The 17,516-nt window shown below is 36.7% G+C and overlaps 1 protein-coding gene across 4 annotated transcripts; it reads left to right on the forward strand.

Moving 5' to 3' along the window:
• Positions 1-1,853: 1,853 nt before the first annotated feature.
• On the forward strand, positions 1,854-8,886 carry LOC143890839 (U11/U12 small nuclear ribonucleoprotein 25 kDa protein-like). Of its 4 annotated transcripts, XM_077395517.1 has the most exons (6): positions 1,854-2,024; positions 2,226-2,363; positions 3,778-4,087; positions 4,388-4,493; positions 5,574-5,673; positions 8,424-8,886. In XM_077395517.1, the coding sequence occupies exons 3-6, from the start codon at positions 3,853-3,855 to the stop codon at positions 8,517-8,519; spliced, it is 537 nt and encodes a 178-aa protein (XP_077251632.1). In that variant the 5' UTR covers positions 1,854-2,024; positions 2,226-2,363; positions 3,778-3,852; the 3' UTR covers positions 8,520-8,886. The 4 variants fall into 4 exon arrangements, with proteins under 4 accessions (XP_077251632.1, XP_077251633.1, XP_077251631.1 ...); XM_077395518.1 differs by lacking the exon at positions 2,226-2,363; XM_077395516.1 differs by lacking the exon at positions 1,854-2,024 and having other exon boundaries at positions 2,038-2,363.
• The last annotated feature ends 8,630 nt before the right edge of the window (positions 8,887-17,516 follow it).

Here is a 17,516-nt window from a genome sequence, read left to right on the forward strand (position 1 = left end):
CACCATATAAAATCTTACAAGAGATGTTGCCTTTGCAAGAGAGATTTTGAGGCTGTGAAATGAGAGATTTTAGGGATTTCTAAGTATCTAGAGTAAAATGGATAAAAGGAAAAAAATTTAAAAGGCATCAGGTGCTATTGGTAATTAAGAAAACATTTAGGGGATTCTGGTAAATACGTTTTTATCTTGGGATTTTTAGTAGTTTTCCCTAAAAAAAATCACATATGAGTTTAATTTTGCAAATCCGGTCGTGTCATCAATTTGTGACCAAAATACTCACGGTAGATTTTTTTTTACTCATAAAAATACCAAAAGGCCCTTATATGGGAAAAGATGAAAATCACCTTGTAAAAAGACCAATATATGTTTCGATAAGGTGGGTCCCACCATTTTACCTCATGTTTTGACTCCAAAGAAATTTCATGGTTACCAAACATGGCCTAAAGAAGCTTCAGTTTTAAGAGTTCAACTAGATCATAATTCTGGATCTCCTAAAGAAGTGCTCATTTCTAAGGCCTGTTTGATTTCGATGAAGGGAAAACCGATTGTCTGTCCAAAACCTATTATCGGGCTCGAAATTATGTTTAATTTCGAGCCTAATAATACCCATGCATCGGGTGGGGCCAACAATTTTACACCTCATGATGCGGTGAAACCCATTATTTTACACCCATACATAGCATGTACCAAAAATGCTATTATATGTAGAAATGATATTCCCACACCCTAGTCTTTTTACAAGGAGGATTTCATCTTTTCACATGCAAGGATGAGTTAGAAAAATCAATGGGTATTTTGGTTGCAAATTGATGGAATGACGGGATTTTGCAAAATTCACTCAAATGTGATGAGTCTATTTGTAAATTATCAAATTAGAAGACTGTTTTTGCAAATAAAACAAAGTAGAAAACTTCTTTTGCAAAAACTCTAAAGAAATTTCATAGTTGCCAAATATGGCCTAAAGAAGTGCTCATTTCTAAAAGTTCATCGAGATCATAATTGAAACAACTGATTGTCTATCCAAAACCTATTATTGAGCAATGATAGGTTTTGGACAGACAATCGGTTGTCTTAATCTCAAACGAACTGGGCCTAAGAATATACATAGGCCCAGTGAAAGTATAAAGTTATGACATTCTTTTACATAGATTTATCTCTCGTCTGACCAAGATTAGATGGTTGGGTAATAGGTTTTCACGAGTTCAAGGATTATAAGGAATAGCCTCTATTTGATCGCACCGCAAAGGCACTTCCTATACAAAATTGAAGAATGATATGGCACCATGGAGATGACATAACCCAAAACTTATTTGACAATTGGAAGCATGTGATCCATGGCCTACAAATTAATGTATGATTCGCTAAGAACGATTAAGATACAAATTATTGGGGGAGATTTTTGGGTCTGAGTAACTAAATTAGTGATCCGTTGAAATATGACCTGGCCCGGCCCAACCAATCAAAATTGGGCCGGGCTGGGTTAACCTGCGGGTGCCCGTAAAAACCCAAATGATCAAGATTTTATATGGTGTAAGCCCTTATAATCTCGTATTTTTCAGAAAGTACTGTACGGACCACCTCCTAGGATGATCTAAACCGTCCATGTGATGGAACACAACGTAAATAGGTTGTGCCCCCAAAATCATTTCCATAGGATGAACCTAGACATCCGATCCGTAGAGGTCTCTATAAATAATAATATTCAATTCCTCCTTAGATCAGAGGGCTAGGATCATCCTATGGAAATGATATTTTGAGCACAACCTATTTACGTTATGGCCCATCACACATGGGCGATTTGGATCATCCTTATAGTGTGGGAAAAAAAAAAAAAAACTGGTTGACCCCCTAGGTCCACCCGGCCCATACGGGTGGAGTCTTGGTTCACAAAATAGTGACCCGTAAGATTCTGGGTCAATTGTGACCCGGCCCGTACAACGTCTCTCTCTATCTCTCTGGTTTGATTCATCTACCTACTTAGAACTGGAGAATCCAAGTCGAAAAAAAAATATATATATCCTCCGGTAAGTTCATCATTTTCCATTTTTCCTTTTTGGGTTTGTAAACCTTTATCTACTCTACCCATAGGTTTGATTCAATGACTTCCCAACCAACAAAATCCCTAATTTCAGGGATTGGTATTTTTTATATTGGACCTCAGTTTTGCATCAAAAAATAGAGATTATATAATCTGTCTTTGGTTGGTTGTGAATTTTCGTTTTCAGGGTTTAGAGTTGGGATTAAAATTTCAGCTTCATAGTCTTTAGGTTTAAACTTCTAAATGTCAGAATTTTGGAGCAAAACTTTGTTCTTCACTTACCATCCATTTCCAATTGCCTACTGGGTTGATTCTGGCTCATCAGGTAAACTTTATTTCTTTTTTCATTTGAATTTGGTGCACATTTTGGAGTTATTTTTTTTTAGAGAAAAATTGGTTTTGGGTTTAACTCTGGTTTCCTGCTGTTAAGAGCTTACAGTTTAGTCTGATTTGATTTAAAGGCTATTCCACTTGAATCAAACATATGAGTAATTGGGAGTTTCTTAGAAGAATGAATATATTTGTCTCTGTTTCAAGCTTGCACTTGGTACATGGCTAATGTACATATTTGTCTATGTGAATCGACTTTTGTACACATTAAAATATCTTTCAATAAGACATGTTTAAGCATTTCTTCTTGAAAGGGCTCACTGATTCCATGCTTTCCAACATTAGATCTTACCCCCTCTTCCAATAGTATCCATAATCATTGTATATTGTCCCATAGTTATTAGCAGTTTTCATGGACTTTTAGGGTCCAAAGTGTCTAGCAGTCACTACCCACTAATTTGAAAGTGAGAAAGACACTTCAGCAGGTTTGGCAAATATAAGTTCTCCAATTTTCAGGTCCAAAGTCGGAATATCACATGATGACCAAACTTGGCTTTAGCAAAACTCAGCTTCAAAGGTTAAAATGACATCTAAATGTGAGAGGTCTTGCAAATAAAGCCATTTATCATTTATAATTTAGCCTCGATGAGGTAGTGTAAGTATCAATTGGGACTTGTAAATTCAAGATAAAACATTGTCTAAAAGTCAGGCCTGAAAGGGAATTAAACAGAATTGGAACTTCTTGCCTAAAACCAAAATTGTGGTCTCCTTTGTAACTATTTCAGTAGCAAATTATTCTCAAGGCTCAATGTCCTTTGAATCTGAAACATTGCAGTTTTAGCTTCATGGAGATATTGGCTTTCTTCCAGGTTCATCATTTAAGAAAGGAACAGCCACATGTACAATCGAATTCCAAACTATGTTCTCTATTCCAGAATCGTATGGGCAGTCCCTTCATGCTAGTTTATATCCAGGCCTAAATAATTGAGCCAAATTCTTCTCTTTCAGGAGTTGTTGTTTGGAGCATATCCACCCACCGTTTCTAAATTTAATTTTTGCAGGAAGAACTATCTGGGTGTTCCAAAATCTGCTCTAAAGAGCTTCACCAAACATTAGATTTTTCATTTTCTAAGGAATGTTATTTCCATGAAAATAAAAACCCTAGAACCAAATATGCCCATAACAGGCAGGGGACTTGAACCAATTATTGAAATAATTAATACCCTTATCAATGGCATGTGCCATGTTGTGAAGCTTGAAATGCTGAGTAAACCATTTGCTGAGAATATCAATAGCCTCAATCTATAATGATATCCCTAAAATCCAAGTAAGTTTTTCCTCAATAAATGTTATTCCTGCAATCCAAACTGGGGCCAAGCTTCTGAGGTTTTTTACTCTCTCTCTCTCAGATTCAGGTTGAGGTGCAGGCAAGCTGAAGGCAAGGATCCCTTTACCAGGAAATCGAATCAAAGGCAGAGAAATTAATGGAAGAAATCTCGTCCTCCAACTCCAAGACTGAGGATCCAATAGGGGGTGGTTACAGTAGCAATAGTGTGAAGAAGGCTCGGTTACAGTCCATGCTTTCTGCCCTTCTCGATGACCCCGTCCTCGCCGACGTCCCCAAGAAACCAACTCTCGCCGATGTCGATACTTTAATCAGCTTTGAAATGGGTAGCGCCATGAAATTATCTGTCCTTAAGATGGACAACACTTCCTTTGGTACCACATTTCTCTCCTTTTGTGGATTTTCCATGAGATAATGTTTTTGGGTTTTGTCTCTTTAATCGTACTCATCTTGTTCGATTGTAACCGACTCTATTTTCATCTCTATTTTAAGAGAGATATTGTTTCTGGGCTTTATCTCTTTCATCGTATTTCTTTAAATTTCAGTCTAATATAATTTCCCCTCTTTTTGAATCTGGTTTTTTTTTCTTTCTCTAATTGTATCTTCTCATGTTAAATTTTAATCTAGCCATGAAGCAGCAGCAGAAACTGATGCAATTTCATTTATTTTTTAAGAAGTCACAGTGTTGAACTCTGCTACGGTGAAGGATTTGAAGCTAGCAATTAAGAAGAAAACGAACGAGATGGAGCAAGCTCAGCTGGGTCATCGCCACATCTCTTGGTATACATAAAATAGAAATCTGTTTTGTATTGTCACCCATTTCATTCTAGAACAATACAAAGAAATCTGTACATAAATGAATAGACGCTGCTCGAGTCCTCCCTATATCAGTATTTTTTTTCTCTTCTGGAGCTTCTCTGTTGCGGAAGCTTTCCTGTTTGTATACTTTGGATTTTGGGTTCATAAAATTGATCTGAACTCTGAACAAATGATGTATAACTCCTGAAAATTTTAAGGTATATTATAACCCTGGCGCAACGGTGAAGTTGATTCATTGTAACCTGGTGGTCACGGGTTTGAGTCACGGAAACAGCCTCTCTGTAAAGCAGGGTTAACGCTGCGTACATCTAGCCCTCCCCAGACCCCGCAATGGCGGGAGCCTCATGCACTGGGCCGCCGTTAATCATAACCCTGGATGTTAACTTACCACGTCGGTCTTGATGTAGTTGTGTTTACATGTTTAAAAATAGCCCACTTTCTTACTTTTATTCTAACAAATATGGTGATTATTATAGATACTTCTGTATTAACTATTAAGCAAAGAGTGATGTAATTATTATTCTTTTTTCTTGTTTAGTTCGGAGTTGTTCACTGATAGTCATTGGATCGGAAGTGATTGTGTAGGAATTGTGGTTATTAACACATGGCATTACCAATGTCTACTTCTGTTGGCATTTCCACAGTTAAAACCAGTTGAGCACTATAGGATAATTTTGGGAACAAATATCCACATATATGTGTACTTGCCTTTATATTAAACAGTAATGATGTGTAAGTTACTTCTCAATCACACCTATTAAGAAATGTGAATCATTGTACTTGTTAAACGAAGCCTAAGAAGTTTCAAGTTTGAATTCTTACAAGTATATCACTGCATGAGGAATGGTGTTGAAGCTTATGAAAGTAGTTATAACAATTTCTATTGAAGATTTCTTCAAATTGAAATTTATCTCTTCTGAAATTATTGGTTATGATTGAAATATTATTTCCTTCTACAGTTGTTAGTATCTTTTGTTCCATACAATGATGAGGTTATAGAGGTATGTGATTAGAAGTAACAGTGGACCTCGTGCTTTGCAGGAGGCATGTCTGGGCAAATTTTTGTCTTGCTCACCATAATGAGAAGCTCATTGACGACAACCATGTGCTTCAGGATTTTGGCATACGTAACAACTCTCAGGTATTTCAATTATTTTGGTGCACATAGATACTATATGTTTTCAATAGTATATACTCTGCTAATAAACATTAAGGGCCCATTTGGATATCTCATATTTTGTATTTGGATTTGGAATTGAGTTTTGAATACAGAATGAATAGATTTGCCCGCTCATGTTGAGGGAGACAGAGAGGGAATGGGGTACTTCCTACTGGAGGGGAGAGGTTGAGGAGCTAAGAGGGTGAAGGAAATTGCCAGATCTATGGATTTCCAATTACTTATTTCCACAGCATATTTGGAACTCTGATTTTTTTCACTGTCAGTCGCTGATTTGGAAATCCAAGGATTTGATCCGGATCCAAATCACAACGCAAAAAGGGCTGCAAATGTGAGAAATCCAAATCATAATCTTCTCGGCATTCAAACGGGCCCTAAGGGGCCGTTTGGATACACGGATTTTAGAATCTTGGATTTCCTCAAAATTGTAGATGGGAGATGAGAGAAGAAAGAGACCAACCGTCGTTTTCTGATTTCTCGGCCTTCTTCCTGACAGCGCAGCAGATCGGTCCATGTTTTCAGGTTTTAAAAATCTTAGGATGGGGGAGAGATTTCTAAAACCTGAATTTCTTACTTAAAATCCAAGAAACGCTGTCAGGACAGCATACAGCAGCTTGATCATGAACCCTCTTTTACATTGTTCTCAAACTAAAACCTGGATTCTAAAATCCGAGTATCCAAACGGCCCCTTAAAAAAGACTATTAGTAGTCAACTAAAAATTGCCAAAAGACTATTAGTAGTCAACTAAAAACTGCCATTTGAGTGTCACGTAGAAAGAGATTCTTCTGGTAGAAAATTCGTCTTGGTAGTGAACTTTTGGTGGTTAGCTTTTCTGCTGTTTGTGTAAACTGGTATCCCTGACTAATGCGTGAAGCATTTCATTATACCTTTTTCTTTGTAATTTAACACATTCAGTATGAGCTACGAGTCAAGCCAGTCCAACAAAAAATTGGCAGACGCCCAAGGCACCACAAAACAATCTCATGGGATTTTTTTAGGTATTTTACTGTTTCAAAATATAAAGAGATGATACTGTCTGTCTTCAAGATGCTTCGCCACCTTTGACCTTGATCCAGCAGTTCTCTAGAAGAAGTTTAATGAAGAGGACCAAGTACATTACGTAGAGATATCCTTTTTGAAGACTAAAACTTGAGGCTTTGTAACAAGTGTTTTGACCTTAACAAATCAATATTGATCATAAGTTCATAACCATGACTCTATGGCTAAGGATGCTTTCTCTTGAAACATTATAAAATGAAGCCAATCGTAAATGAATTTGTTGAGCTTTGAACCCCTTGTGAATCTGTCATCCTTGTCCTTATATATTCCAACTGGTGGACAGAGAGTGTGCCGGAAGATGGATAAATCCAGCACATCTTGTCTCACTTTTACTGATAGAAGAAATATCCTGTCTCATTGGTCATTACAAGATTTTATTTTTTATTTTTTGAAAATTAGGAAGAGAGAATTGACAGATCATAAGAAGAATTTGACTTGCTAATAGAATGTGCGTCATGAGTAACCGAATCCAAAGATCTTTGAAACAAGTCAATATGAGTCCTGTCATTCATGAACAGGTTGCAACCATGATTAAAGGTCCTCAGAAGTGCCCTAAATATTCTTCCAGATGTAACAGTTATTGACTCTATTCAGAAGACCAAAGAGAACCATATTACTTAAACATGAAATTCGCCCAAAGGGAGGTGGATGTGGATTCTCTAGTATAGTGTCTTTGTGTTCGAAGATTAACATCATAGAGCTTGTGTGAAGCCAATTATCTCTCCTCAATCGAGGAGATCTCTCTCCATATTATAGGAGATATGAGGAAATGGTGATGCATGCCTTGAGCAATAGGAGAGATATATCCGAGAATCACTCAATGGTGTGTGGTGGAATTACTTGATGAATGGTAGGAGGAATCGCTCAACTCCTTGGGAGGAACTACTCGACCCCAAACCCAAAGTACAACATGATGTTTGTACAACAAGAGCTCTATAGGTTTTACTGTTGATGTTATCCATGAGTTTTCAATCTTTGGATAGCCTTTGGGCCTATTTTTGGAACTTGGTCGGCAATCTTCTCTAGAATTATCTTTTTCTGGATTATGGGCTTGTTCATGAATGCTTCAAGTCCGATTTGTTGTGGAGCTGGACAAATTGTTTTGGCACCCTGCAATATTCCCCTGAACAGGTGAAAATTTCATGAATTATTAAAGGTTATGATATGAGTGGGAGGCAAATTTAGACGCATTAAAAACATCAATATCTATTACATTAGAAGGATTCAATGAGGTCAGAAGGTCCAAAGTTGTGTCAAATGCATGATTTTCATCATCATATTATGCTTAAGTACTTGTAAGAAGTAGTGAAGGTGTCCTTTTTTGATTTAGTTATATGTTATCTCTTTTCCTTTTGTAATTTCTTTTTTTCTTATTAAGTGTTTCTATTATCTTATGAAGTTTCCATTAAACAGTGGCAGTTTTCTACTGCTTTATACTTTATAAAGCAGTTTTCCCTCCAGAGGGAGGCAGTATCTTGTTTTTTTGTACTTGGATCCAGAGAAGAGTGCTTCTGTCTCTCTAGTCACATGGAAAAAAAGCTCCAGCTTCAAAAATTGAGCTTTTCCCAGGATTTTCTTTCTTTTTTGGGGAGGGGGGATTATTATTATTATTATTTTATATGCATTGCTGGTTTGGTTACAATGATTTATGCAGGTGAGGTTTCTTCCATGTGTCGTGTCAAGAGTAACTAAGAGGCACTCACGGAGGAAGAAACACCGCTTCTTTCATGGTCTGAGCAAGCGGTTGTGACAAACCAATCTTCGATGTTTGCGGTGATCAGATTGAAATGTGTTGATATTACCCAAGAACTTTGTGTCATTCACTTGCAATGGATTTTCAACCCTTACAAGATATGATTTTTGCAGTCTTCGTTATGCTTAGCAACATATTCATATGCCATTCCTTGCAGAAAAATCTCCAGGTTATTATATTGGAACAGCAGCTCCTTCTGTATGTTCACGCATTGCTTGGCATATTTGATGGATGCAGAAAAATCTCGAGGTTATTATCTTGGAACAGCAGCTCCTTCCCTGTATCTTTTTTATTTTTTGAATTGCTGTTCCTTTCCTGTATCTGGGTAAAACAATTTCCATATCTTCATGCATTGCTTGGTACATTTGATTGATGTCCATATCATCATTGCTATACTTTTGTACATAAAACCCAAAGTTTATCCCTGCTGTTTTGCACTGAAATCACTGCAAGAAGATACAATTTAAGTGAATAGAACCAATGCCCATTATACTTTCGTCCCTTTAATGACCGTCTCATGCTGCTTTAGTTGAGCACATCATCTCCAATTAATCAAGATATAGAACTTTGTTATTCCAGTCGAATCTCTTTCCCTGATATCTTTTATAAGCTTTAGAGTTCTAGAGGAGAGGTAGATTAGTTCAGTGATCCTAGTTTGGATGTTCGTTGAGATCGTATGACTTACCATCTGCCAATCATCTTTGATTTTTTTTTATTTTTTATTTTTTATTTTTGAAAATACAATTGTTAAAACTCCTAAAAATAGCTTGGCTCTTAACCATTTAGATCAAAGTGTCTCAGCCTTATTTAATTAGTTAACATGAATATGCAGAAAATCCATAAAGCTCTAAAAACTTCTCCGCAGATAGCCATGAAAGGTCCTCGAATAAAGCTTGAAGGGTCAAAGTTAAAGAACCCACATCAGACCTCTCAATTCATTTCTACATTGAGTAAGGCAGTCTAAGAGCTGCATTTAGGGAGTGTTCTCAAGCTATAGAATTTTAACATATATTAGAATGGAAACAGAAGTCAAAAGGTATTTCCTTAGGTCTTATTTACACCACAATATAAGATATAGGAGTAAACCTATAGGTTAGAGAGAGGAAGAACTGTATCCTCATACATATTCTGTAAACTGTAAATCTCATTTGTGGTGATGATTGTTCTATCCCTTATATTTTAGTGATATGGGCTTGAAAGATTATAATCCTCACTTGCAAGAAGTTTATTGCCAATTATAGAAGTTTATTACTTGGAACTTTAGTGCTGCTATGGAGACCGATTTGGGGACCTAGAGTGGAACCGAACAAATCTCTACATGCCACATGGCATGGGAGGGGTAGTTTTGCAGAGAAAAAAAAAGCCAAAAATCAAGGAACCGAGATTGCTAACTTGTGAAGAGGCTAATAGTTCGGTCCCACTTTAGGTCCCCAAATCTGTCTCCATATCATAATTCAAAGCTATATATACTCGAGGAGAGATCCTCCAAACTGTGCTGTTAATACCACCCTTTGTTTTTCAAGCCTAAATAACATATGGGTAAAGGTCTACGCCCCTTCCAAGGTTGCATGGCAGATCTTTCATGTAAAACCTGAAAGCAGTTGGAAGGGGAGCAGAGGATTCATGCCCATCACATAATGGCTCTATTAGTTGAAGTTAAGCTCACATAAATGAAAGAGAACACTGTTTAAAAACTCTCCCATTCAATCACTTACTCACCCCAGTCGAATCCCTTTCACATTCACGGATTTATCATATTCAAGTCCGAATTTTGTCCTGCTAAGCTATTTTTTTGCCAATCTTTGGTTGGAGATAACCTTTTAACTGTAAATGGCTTAGTGTGCATGTTATGGATGGATTGAACCAAACCACCAATGCATTGCACCATCTGTTAAAGCCCATATGTGTGCAAGCTATAAGATAGTTCGAACAGCCAACTTGGTTTCTCTCAGCGCGGTTTTTATTCGCTTGTTGCTTTATATGAGCTTGATGATGTTTTATGGTTTGACTAGTGAAAAATGGTGTTTTGAATGTCAGGTTAATGTGCACTAATCTAGTGATAATCAAAGTGTAAATCAAATTGTGAGAAAAATTGAACCCCATAGAGTTTTATAAACTTTTCAATCACAGGTATTGAAATTTTGTCTTTTAACAGTAGATTAGTTCAGAGCTCGGCAATCAATGCACATATGCCATAAGTTAATCAACTAGGGATTGGTTATCCTTCTTAGATAAGTTTATCATGAAATTATCTTGTATGCTATTCACCTATTTTGTTCTGGTAATATTTTATCCAGAAACAAAGATCAACATGAACGGAGGATAGCAAGTCTATGCAAGAATAAAATAAACCCAACTTGCTATCCCCATGGTGAACAGCCCATAAGGATCAGCCTTACTTGTTCATGGAAAATGACCTATAAAAAGTCTTGGCCTCAACATGGTTTGAAGACAAGTTTTACAATCCACTGTGCTTTTTGTGCATGAATCATGCAAAACGTATCAAGGTGCTCTTATTCTTACTTGGCAATCTTACACAATCTCATTTTCTATGATATTTTTTTGTTTTTGAGATGGATCAAATTTATTAATAAGAAAAAGTCATGGGAAGAAAGAATGAAATACAATGAAGGGGGATAGATGGAGAAGTAGAAAAAACTAAAGTGTCACTCTAGACACACCCTTCGCGAGCTGGGCGATCTACATATCAATTAGCCGACCTCCTGACGTGATGGAAGCGAATCATTTTCTATGATAAAGGTATTTTGGTTAATTTTTTTTAATGAAATATGGATTCCTAGGATTTTTTTTTCCGTTTTTATAGGATTTTTTTTGTGTGTGTGTCCCAGTTAGTGAAATTCCATCTCTCAGCTAGATTTTCAGTTGCCTTCATTTTCTAATTTGAAGTCATAAGCTATCATTAGTTGTGTTCAGGACAGGTGTACAACAAATGTTGAATAAACACTTATTCTGGACTAAATTCTGCCCTGGAAAAATTATCCTCCAATTAAACAGGCGCTAATGGTAAGGAACTAAGGATATGTTAATTCAAACCAAAAAGTAGAATTTCAATTATCCTCGTCTTTTGATGATAAAGTGTTCTTGAAGGATTGAAATTATATGGGATAGAATTTATCTAAACAACCTACCTAAGAATACAAGGCAACCATAAGGTGTATTCAATTCTGCAATCAAACAACCCCAAGCCTCAAGGAGATGCGGCAGGAATGAATTGGGGAGCAAACATTTAACCCATGTTGAGAATATCTTGTGATTGTAACAACCTCTAAAAGCTAACTATAAATGCATATGCGTGTGTTTTTGCCATTGCCTATGGAGAGTTTTTGACCTTTTCCATATTCAACTATAAAAAATACACATTATTGGAGATGTTAAGATCGGATCAGAGTGAATTTTGAACCAATAAGAGATCCAATGCAACAGCTGTGAAGTGAATGGCTGAGATCAACCAAAAATGGGGCCCACTAATACAGTAACTGAATTTTTCCTCATGCAATTTTTACATGTGTACAGTGATTCGGACCATATGTCTAGTGATTTGGTGCAAGAGGGCACCAAACTAGCAAATAGAAGTAAACCAAAGAAGCCCACCTGAAACAAACCGGGTTCATATAGAAGTTGTGAACTGTGAAACCGGATCAAGCGGAACCAATGAACCGGGACACAAAATACAAGAACATACAGTTGAAGAAAAAATTATTAATGACGAGTAATTTGAGTAAATAACACAAACTAATTCTAACTATAAAAAAAATATAATGTTGTTTTAATCACATGAAAGAACGCATGCGAGGCCTAACCAGAGATTGGGCACCATCGACAAAAATGGTCGTGCCTGTCATGTAGCAAGAGTCGTCGCTCACCAAGTACATAACGGTCAAACCAAGATCGTTTTTCACGTCGAGCCATCTCAGCAATGGCATCACCTCCTTTGTAGAGCTCTCTGCCTTCTCTTTACCCATTGTCAATGGAAACTCATCGTGCAGGTGCAAACCGCGGGCAATGGCATTAACTCTTATCTTGTATTTTCCAACATCCATAGCCGACATCTGGATATTGCCATATCAGGTATGAAATAAGTAATGGAGTGAGAAAACCAGAAACCAATATAGAACTGAAATAAAATAAGTTTCAGAATCCAGATATTGTTGGCTGCATAAAACTCTGTTGGCAAACATATCAACCAATTGAATGTAGCTGAAGTCCAATTGGTGAAAATCATGCCCTGAAGTCTAATGAGTGAAATTCATGATGTGAGATTTTACCAATACTAAAGGGAAAAGCATCTATCTTAAAACAACTGAATAGATTCTCTGCCTAAAATGTCTTCATCCTTTTGTCAATGAACATACAACAAGTGAAGAACACATTTCTTTTTGGATTGACAAGGATAGATATATATTTTTAAAGGTGTTAAATCCTCTCGATTAACATCAACATCTTTTGCTACTCATATTGGCAGCGATACAAATAAAATACAAGTACCAAACATTAAGACTAATAATAGAATACAGACTAAAAAAGATGTAGTTCATTAATTTGGAAGATGTAGCACTAAAGTTTCCCCCTTCTCAACATAACTAGCAATTCTAAACTTGTCTGCTTTTCAACAGGAATTTCATGGTCAAAGGCTAATTAGTTGGCTACTAGAAGGAAAAAGAGTTGATCAAGAATTTCAAAGAACCGTTTCTACTCAAACTAGAAATACATTGCTTGTTCTCTGCAAGTTGGCATCCAAACGGTTGATCCTTAGAAGAAATATAATCTGCAACTCATCAAACCAAAACCCTAAATCTGAGTTAATTCTCAAATGAACAAGACAGAAGGGAAAATAAAAGTTTCATTCAGCCTCTCTAGCCCCTACACAGGGCTTCTAAATGATGGAAGGGTAAAAATGTACAAGACAATTTTAAAAAAGAAAATCAAATCACAACAGTTTGTTGAGAGACATACACCCAAGGTGAGAGCCGTATGCCTCACGTACACCTCTAACAGAGAGAAATGCGACTTAGAGACACAATCTCAAGCCCAGAAGGATGCACCTCACCTTGAGGCGTGCCTTGATTCCAAGGTTTCAGGTTTCGATTATGGTATGCGTTTCAGTTGTGACATAAATAGAAACATGTTTCTCGTCCTAATCCATCATTTTCCTCGTCTTTTGTGCTATATATTCCAAAATTTTCTTTTAATTTGATGTCAATTAGTAAACTTACGAAGTCTTTGATCTGCCCTTTTACATTTTATCCTTAGGTGAAGAAGAAGAATGGTGGAGGGCATGAATCTAGAATGCTCCACTATATGGATGGTGCATGAAAGAATAGCATTTCAGGCTACCCTTTATCCACATCAATGACATTGTTAACTTGGTCAACCTTACGAGTTTGAAGTTTCTTGTTTCTTCCTTGAATCATTTCTCAGTTTTAGATTGCGAAAGTTGTTAGTTAAGAAAACATCATAAAGTTTATTTTCCCCCAAGAACTGATCATAGATTGACTGCCCCTTTTTCTTTAGTGCATTATGATGCATGGGGGCCTATTAAAGAAATTTCTTATTCGGGTTTTAAGTATTTTGTTCTATCAGGATGACTTGGATATATTTAATGAAATATAGATCCGAGCAGTTTTCAATCTTTCAATTATTTCATGCATAAATTAAATCAGTTTGGTCATGTTATGCGATCTGATAATGCAGAAAAGAGAACTTGTATACATTTCAGCTTTACCTTGGCTCCAATGACATTTAACATTAAACATTCTGTTGTCATACACCAACAAAATGGGGTGGCTGAGAGATAGAATCGCCACCTTTTGGAGGTTAAGTGCACTATTGATTCAGATGAAGGTTCCTAAAATTAGTTTGGAGTATGTTACATAATGAATCAAATACCTATGAAAATCTATTGGCATTCTACATTCATGAAAGAACAAGAACATTGAGGTCGAATTCCATTTCATTATAGACATGGTCATGTGTAAGAAGACCAGTACTCCATTGGTTAAGTCTAAAGAATTACATGGTGAGGAGTCCACTGAGGGTTTAGGTAGAATTCAGTTTCAAATGACTTGTAACAATCATGACAGGACGATATCTATGATCTAGCTTGAGGGGTTGTTAGAAATCATGTAATGCAAGCATATTTACCTACTAAGGCTGTTCTGGGTATTTTGATATTTATGACTTAATATAAAACTTGGGGGGTTAATCACATTATTAACCTCCTCGTTTTTCATCCCTCATTCTTTCCTATTCCTTCTCTTATGCAACTTGCAACTCGAAAGCAGAATAAGATCCTATTAAGTGATTTTGCAACCCAACTAACAATTTTGAAATGTGACAAAATAAATAGAGATTTAGTAGAGTTAACTAAATAAGAGCTAACATGAACTGTCCCGATATAGATATCATAATACACCAAATATTTTCTAATGTCAAACAAAATCCAAGGAGGGTGTGGGAACACTATCCGACTTGGAACCAAGGATTCTGAAGGCATTTAATCTTTGTCCATATTAGCACCTATTGACATATTTGCCCAATTTTTGTGCCAACTAGATGTCATTTTGTATTGTATAAAGTATATCAATAGACAACTCGAACCAGTTGTTAAAGACCCCAACTAATAGAATAGAACCATCCACATAAGGCATGAAATTGGACTGCCATTTTCGTGAATCCCAAAGGTAAAAAATCCTGTCTTATGTAGGCCCTTGCAGTGATGCAGGTGCAGTTGAGGCAGAAGTTAGAGCAATGTGGAATGGTGTTAAACTTATATTTAAGTATGAAATGGCTAAGATCTAGATCGAAGGTGATTATTCCCTTAACAACAGCAATGGCTTTAAGGAGTATCATGCTCAAATGAAGAAACGATGGCTATCCTCTCCTAGTTTGGGTGTTGCTTCGTACATATTCATCGCGAGGGAAACAAAAAGGTGGATTTTCTATCCACTTTTGAAGTATCTTGCTCAGACTTGGTCGTGTGGCACGAGATACCCAATCTGTAATTTTCAGTTTGTTGCATGTTTCTCTTTTATTAATAAGCTACTTGTTTGAAGAAGAAAAAATCTAATGGCCCATGATGTAGTCTAAAAGTTCTTAGATGGCATCCATAAAAGACCAATGATAAGACTTCAGCTGGATCCACCTAATCTACGTTGAGTGAGTCATCCTCCACTATTGTAGGCCCTGCAAAACTCACAATCAGAAGCATCATTCAACAACTTAGCCCCAACAACTCGGCTTATGAGGAACCTGTTAGACCTCCAGGGTGTTGGGGGTTCGATGCAAAAGCATATATCCCACATCGGAAAAATGAAATGGACGTGGATGCGTTATAAGGGAATGGGGACCCTCCCTTAACGGCTAGCTTTTAAGGGTAAGTTCTATCCAGGTCCCTACACATGGCCCGATAACACCACCACGGTTCCTAATTGTACCACCAACTACGGCAGGCCATCGATTGCAATTCTAGAGTCGTCGAAGATCAGCTTTAGCTAACCTAGGGAGCAGTGGATTCCACCTAAGATTCGGAGGATAGTTTAATAATGAAATGCCATGGAAGAATATGAAAGAAACTGTCTGTAGGAGCAAACTGCTAAATACCTTACTACTCAAGCTTGCTATGAACTTCACTCTTCCTTTGAAGGTATGGATTGTGGATGTGCATGCTTTATAAAAAGTCCACAATAGAGCATCAAAATAGGAATTCTATAGGGTCTTGCCTCAAGTAGACCAAGGAGAGAAGACCCATGAACCAATCAATTCATTGACCATCCTTGACATAACAAAGTAACCCCAAACAACATTTCATTATTAGTGATTATGATGTGATTCAGTCATCTTAGCCGTTAGATTTAGTTTTCCTTTCTATTGCCCCAAATTTAACTTGAGCACCCTAGGTTCACATCAGATTTTCATCCATCAAATTAACTTCAACACAACTCCATTAAGGGCATGTGTTTTGAACTCCACAGATTGAAATTATAATGAGTCATACATTATTAAAAATATGAAATAGTCAAACAGATCTTGGCGTTGGGTTTTCTTATGTGAGATCAATTTGATCGACATCATGGATCAAATCGCAACATATTCTCTCTTAATGCTCGTAAGTCTTGCTCTCATCATTCACAACATTTGGATGACTTTACTCATCAATACCAGAGCTTCCTGATGCTCATTGACCTATTATCTCATAAGTGTATATATACCATAAGAATTATACCCTACAATAATTAATATAAAAAGTATGTTCAGCAATGGCATTAAGAACTATGAAAACACGGGTTAAAATAAATTGATCTTGTTAAAGTATAAAACATAAATAACGCCTTTCTCCAATAGCTTAAGCTTTTGGAGAAGTTGGTTAGTTAACATGGTATCAGAGCCAAAGGTCTCGAGTTCAAACCTCCCGGATAGCAAAAAAAATCCACATGCAATGGTCGGCCCAAAGTGGGACCACATGTGCCACGTGTTTGCCAAGTGGGACAATAAAACTAATCAAAATTACATACACAAATATAATGTATAACTATTATCAAGAAATATGATTCATAACAATAACATTCAGTAATAAAAACTGATGAACTAATAATATATTCATGACGGCATATATGTTCAATAGACCAGCATAATGAAAGTAAAAACTGAGAAAATGAATCAAGAAAAAAAAAGACTCACCATGATAATCCTTTTCATTACTAGGGAAAAACTGAAAATATGAAAATAAAGGAAAGGGAGCTGATATATTCGCCCATTTTCATTACTAGGGACACCCGATTCAAAACCTCCTGACCGGCTAATGAGAGTATCCGGTTAGATATATTTAGTCCTTTTAGGAAATGACCAAAATGCCCAAGCAACACTCGTCCCGCATCTTTGCCCATTACTCTCGCCCAAATCCATAGGAGCCCAAGTTCAGAGATGCCCCAGGAAGTGCAGAAACGCCCTAGGTCTCTCTCTAGAAATCAACAAATC

The sequence above is a fragment of the Tasmannia lanceolata genome, unplaced genomic scaffold, assembly GCF_043159265.1.
Source record: "Tasmannia lanceolata isolate RefF3 unplaced genomic scaffold, GAP_Taslan_0.1 ptg000013l, whole genome shotgun sequence".
NCBI lineage: Eukaryota > Viridiplantae > Streptophyta > Magnoliopsida > Canellales > Winteraceae > Tasmannia > Tasmannia lanceolata.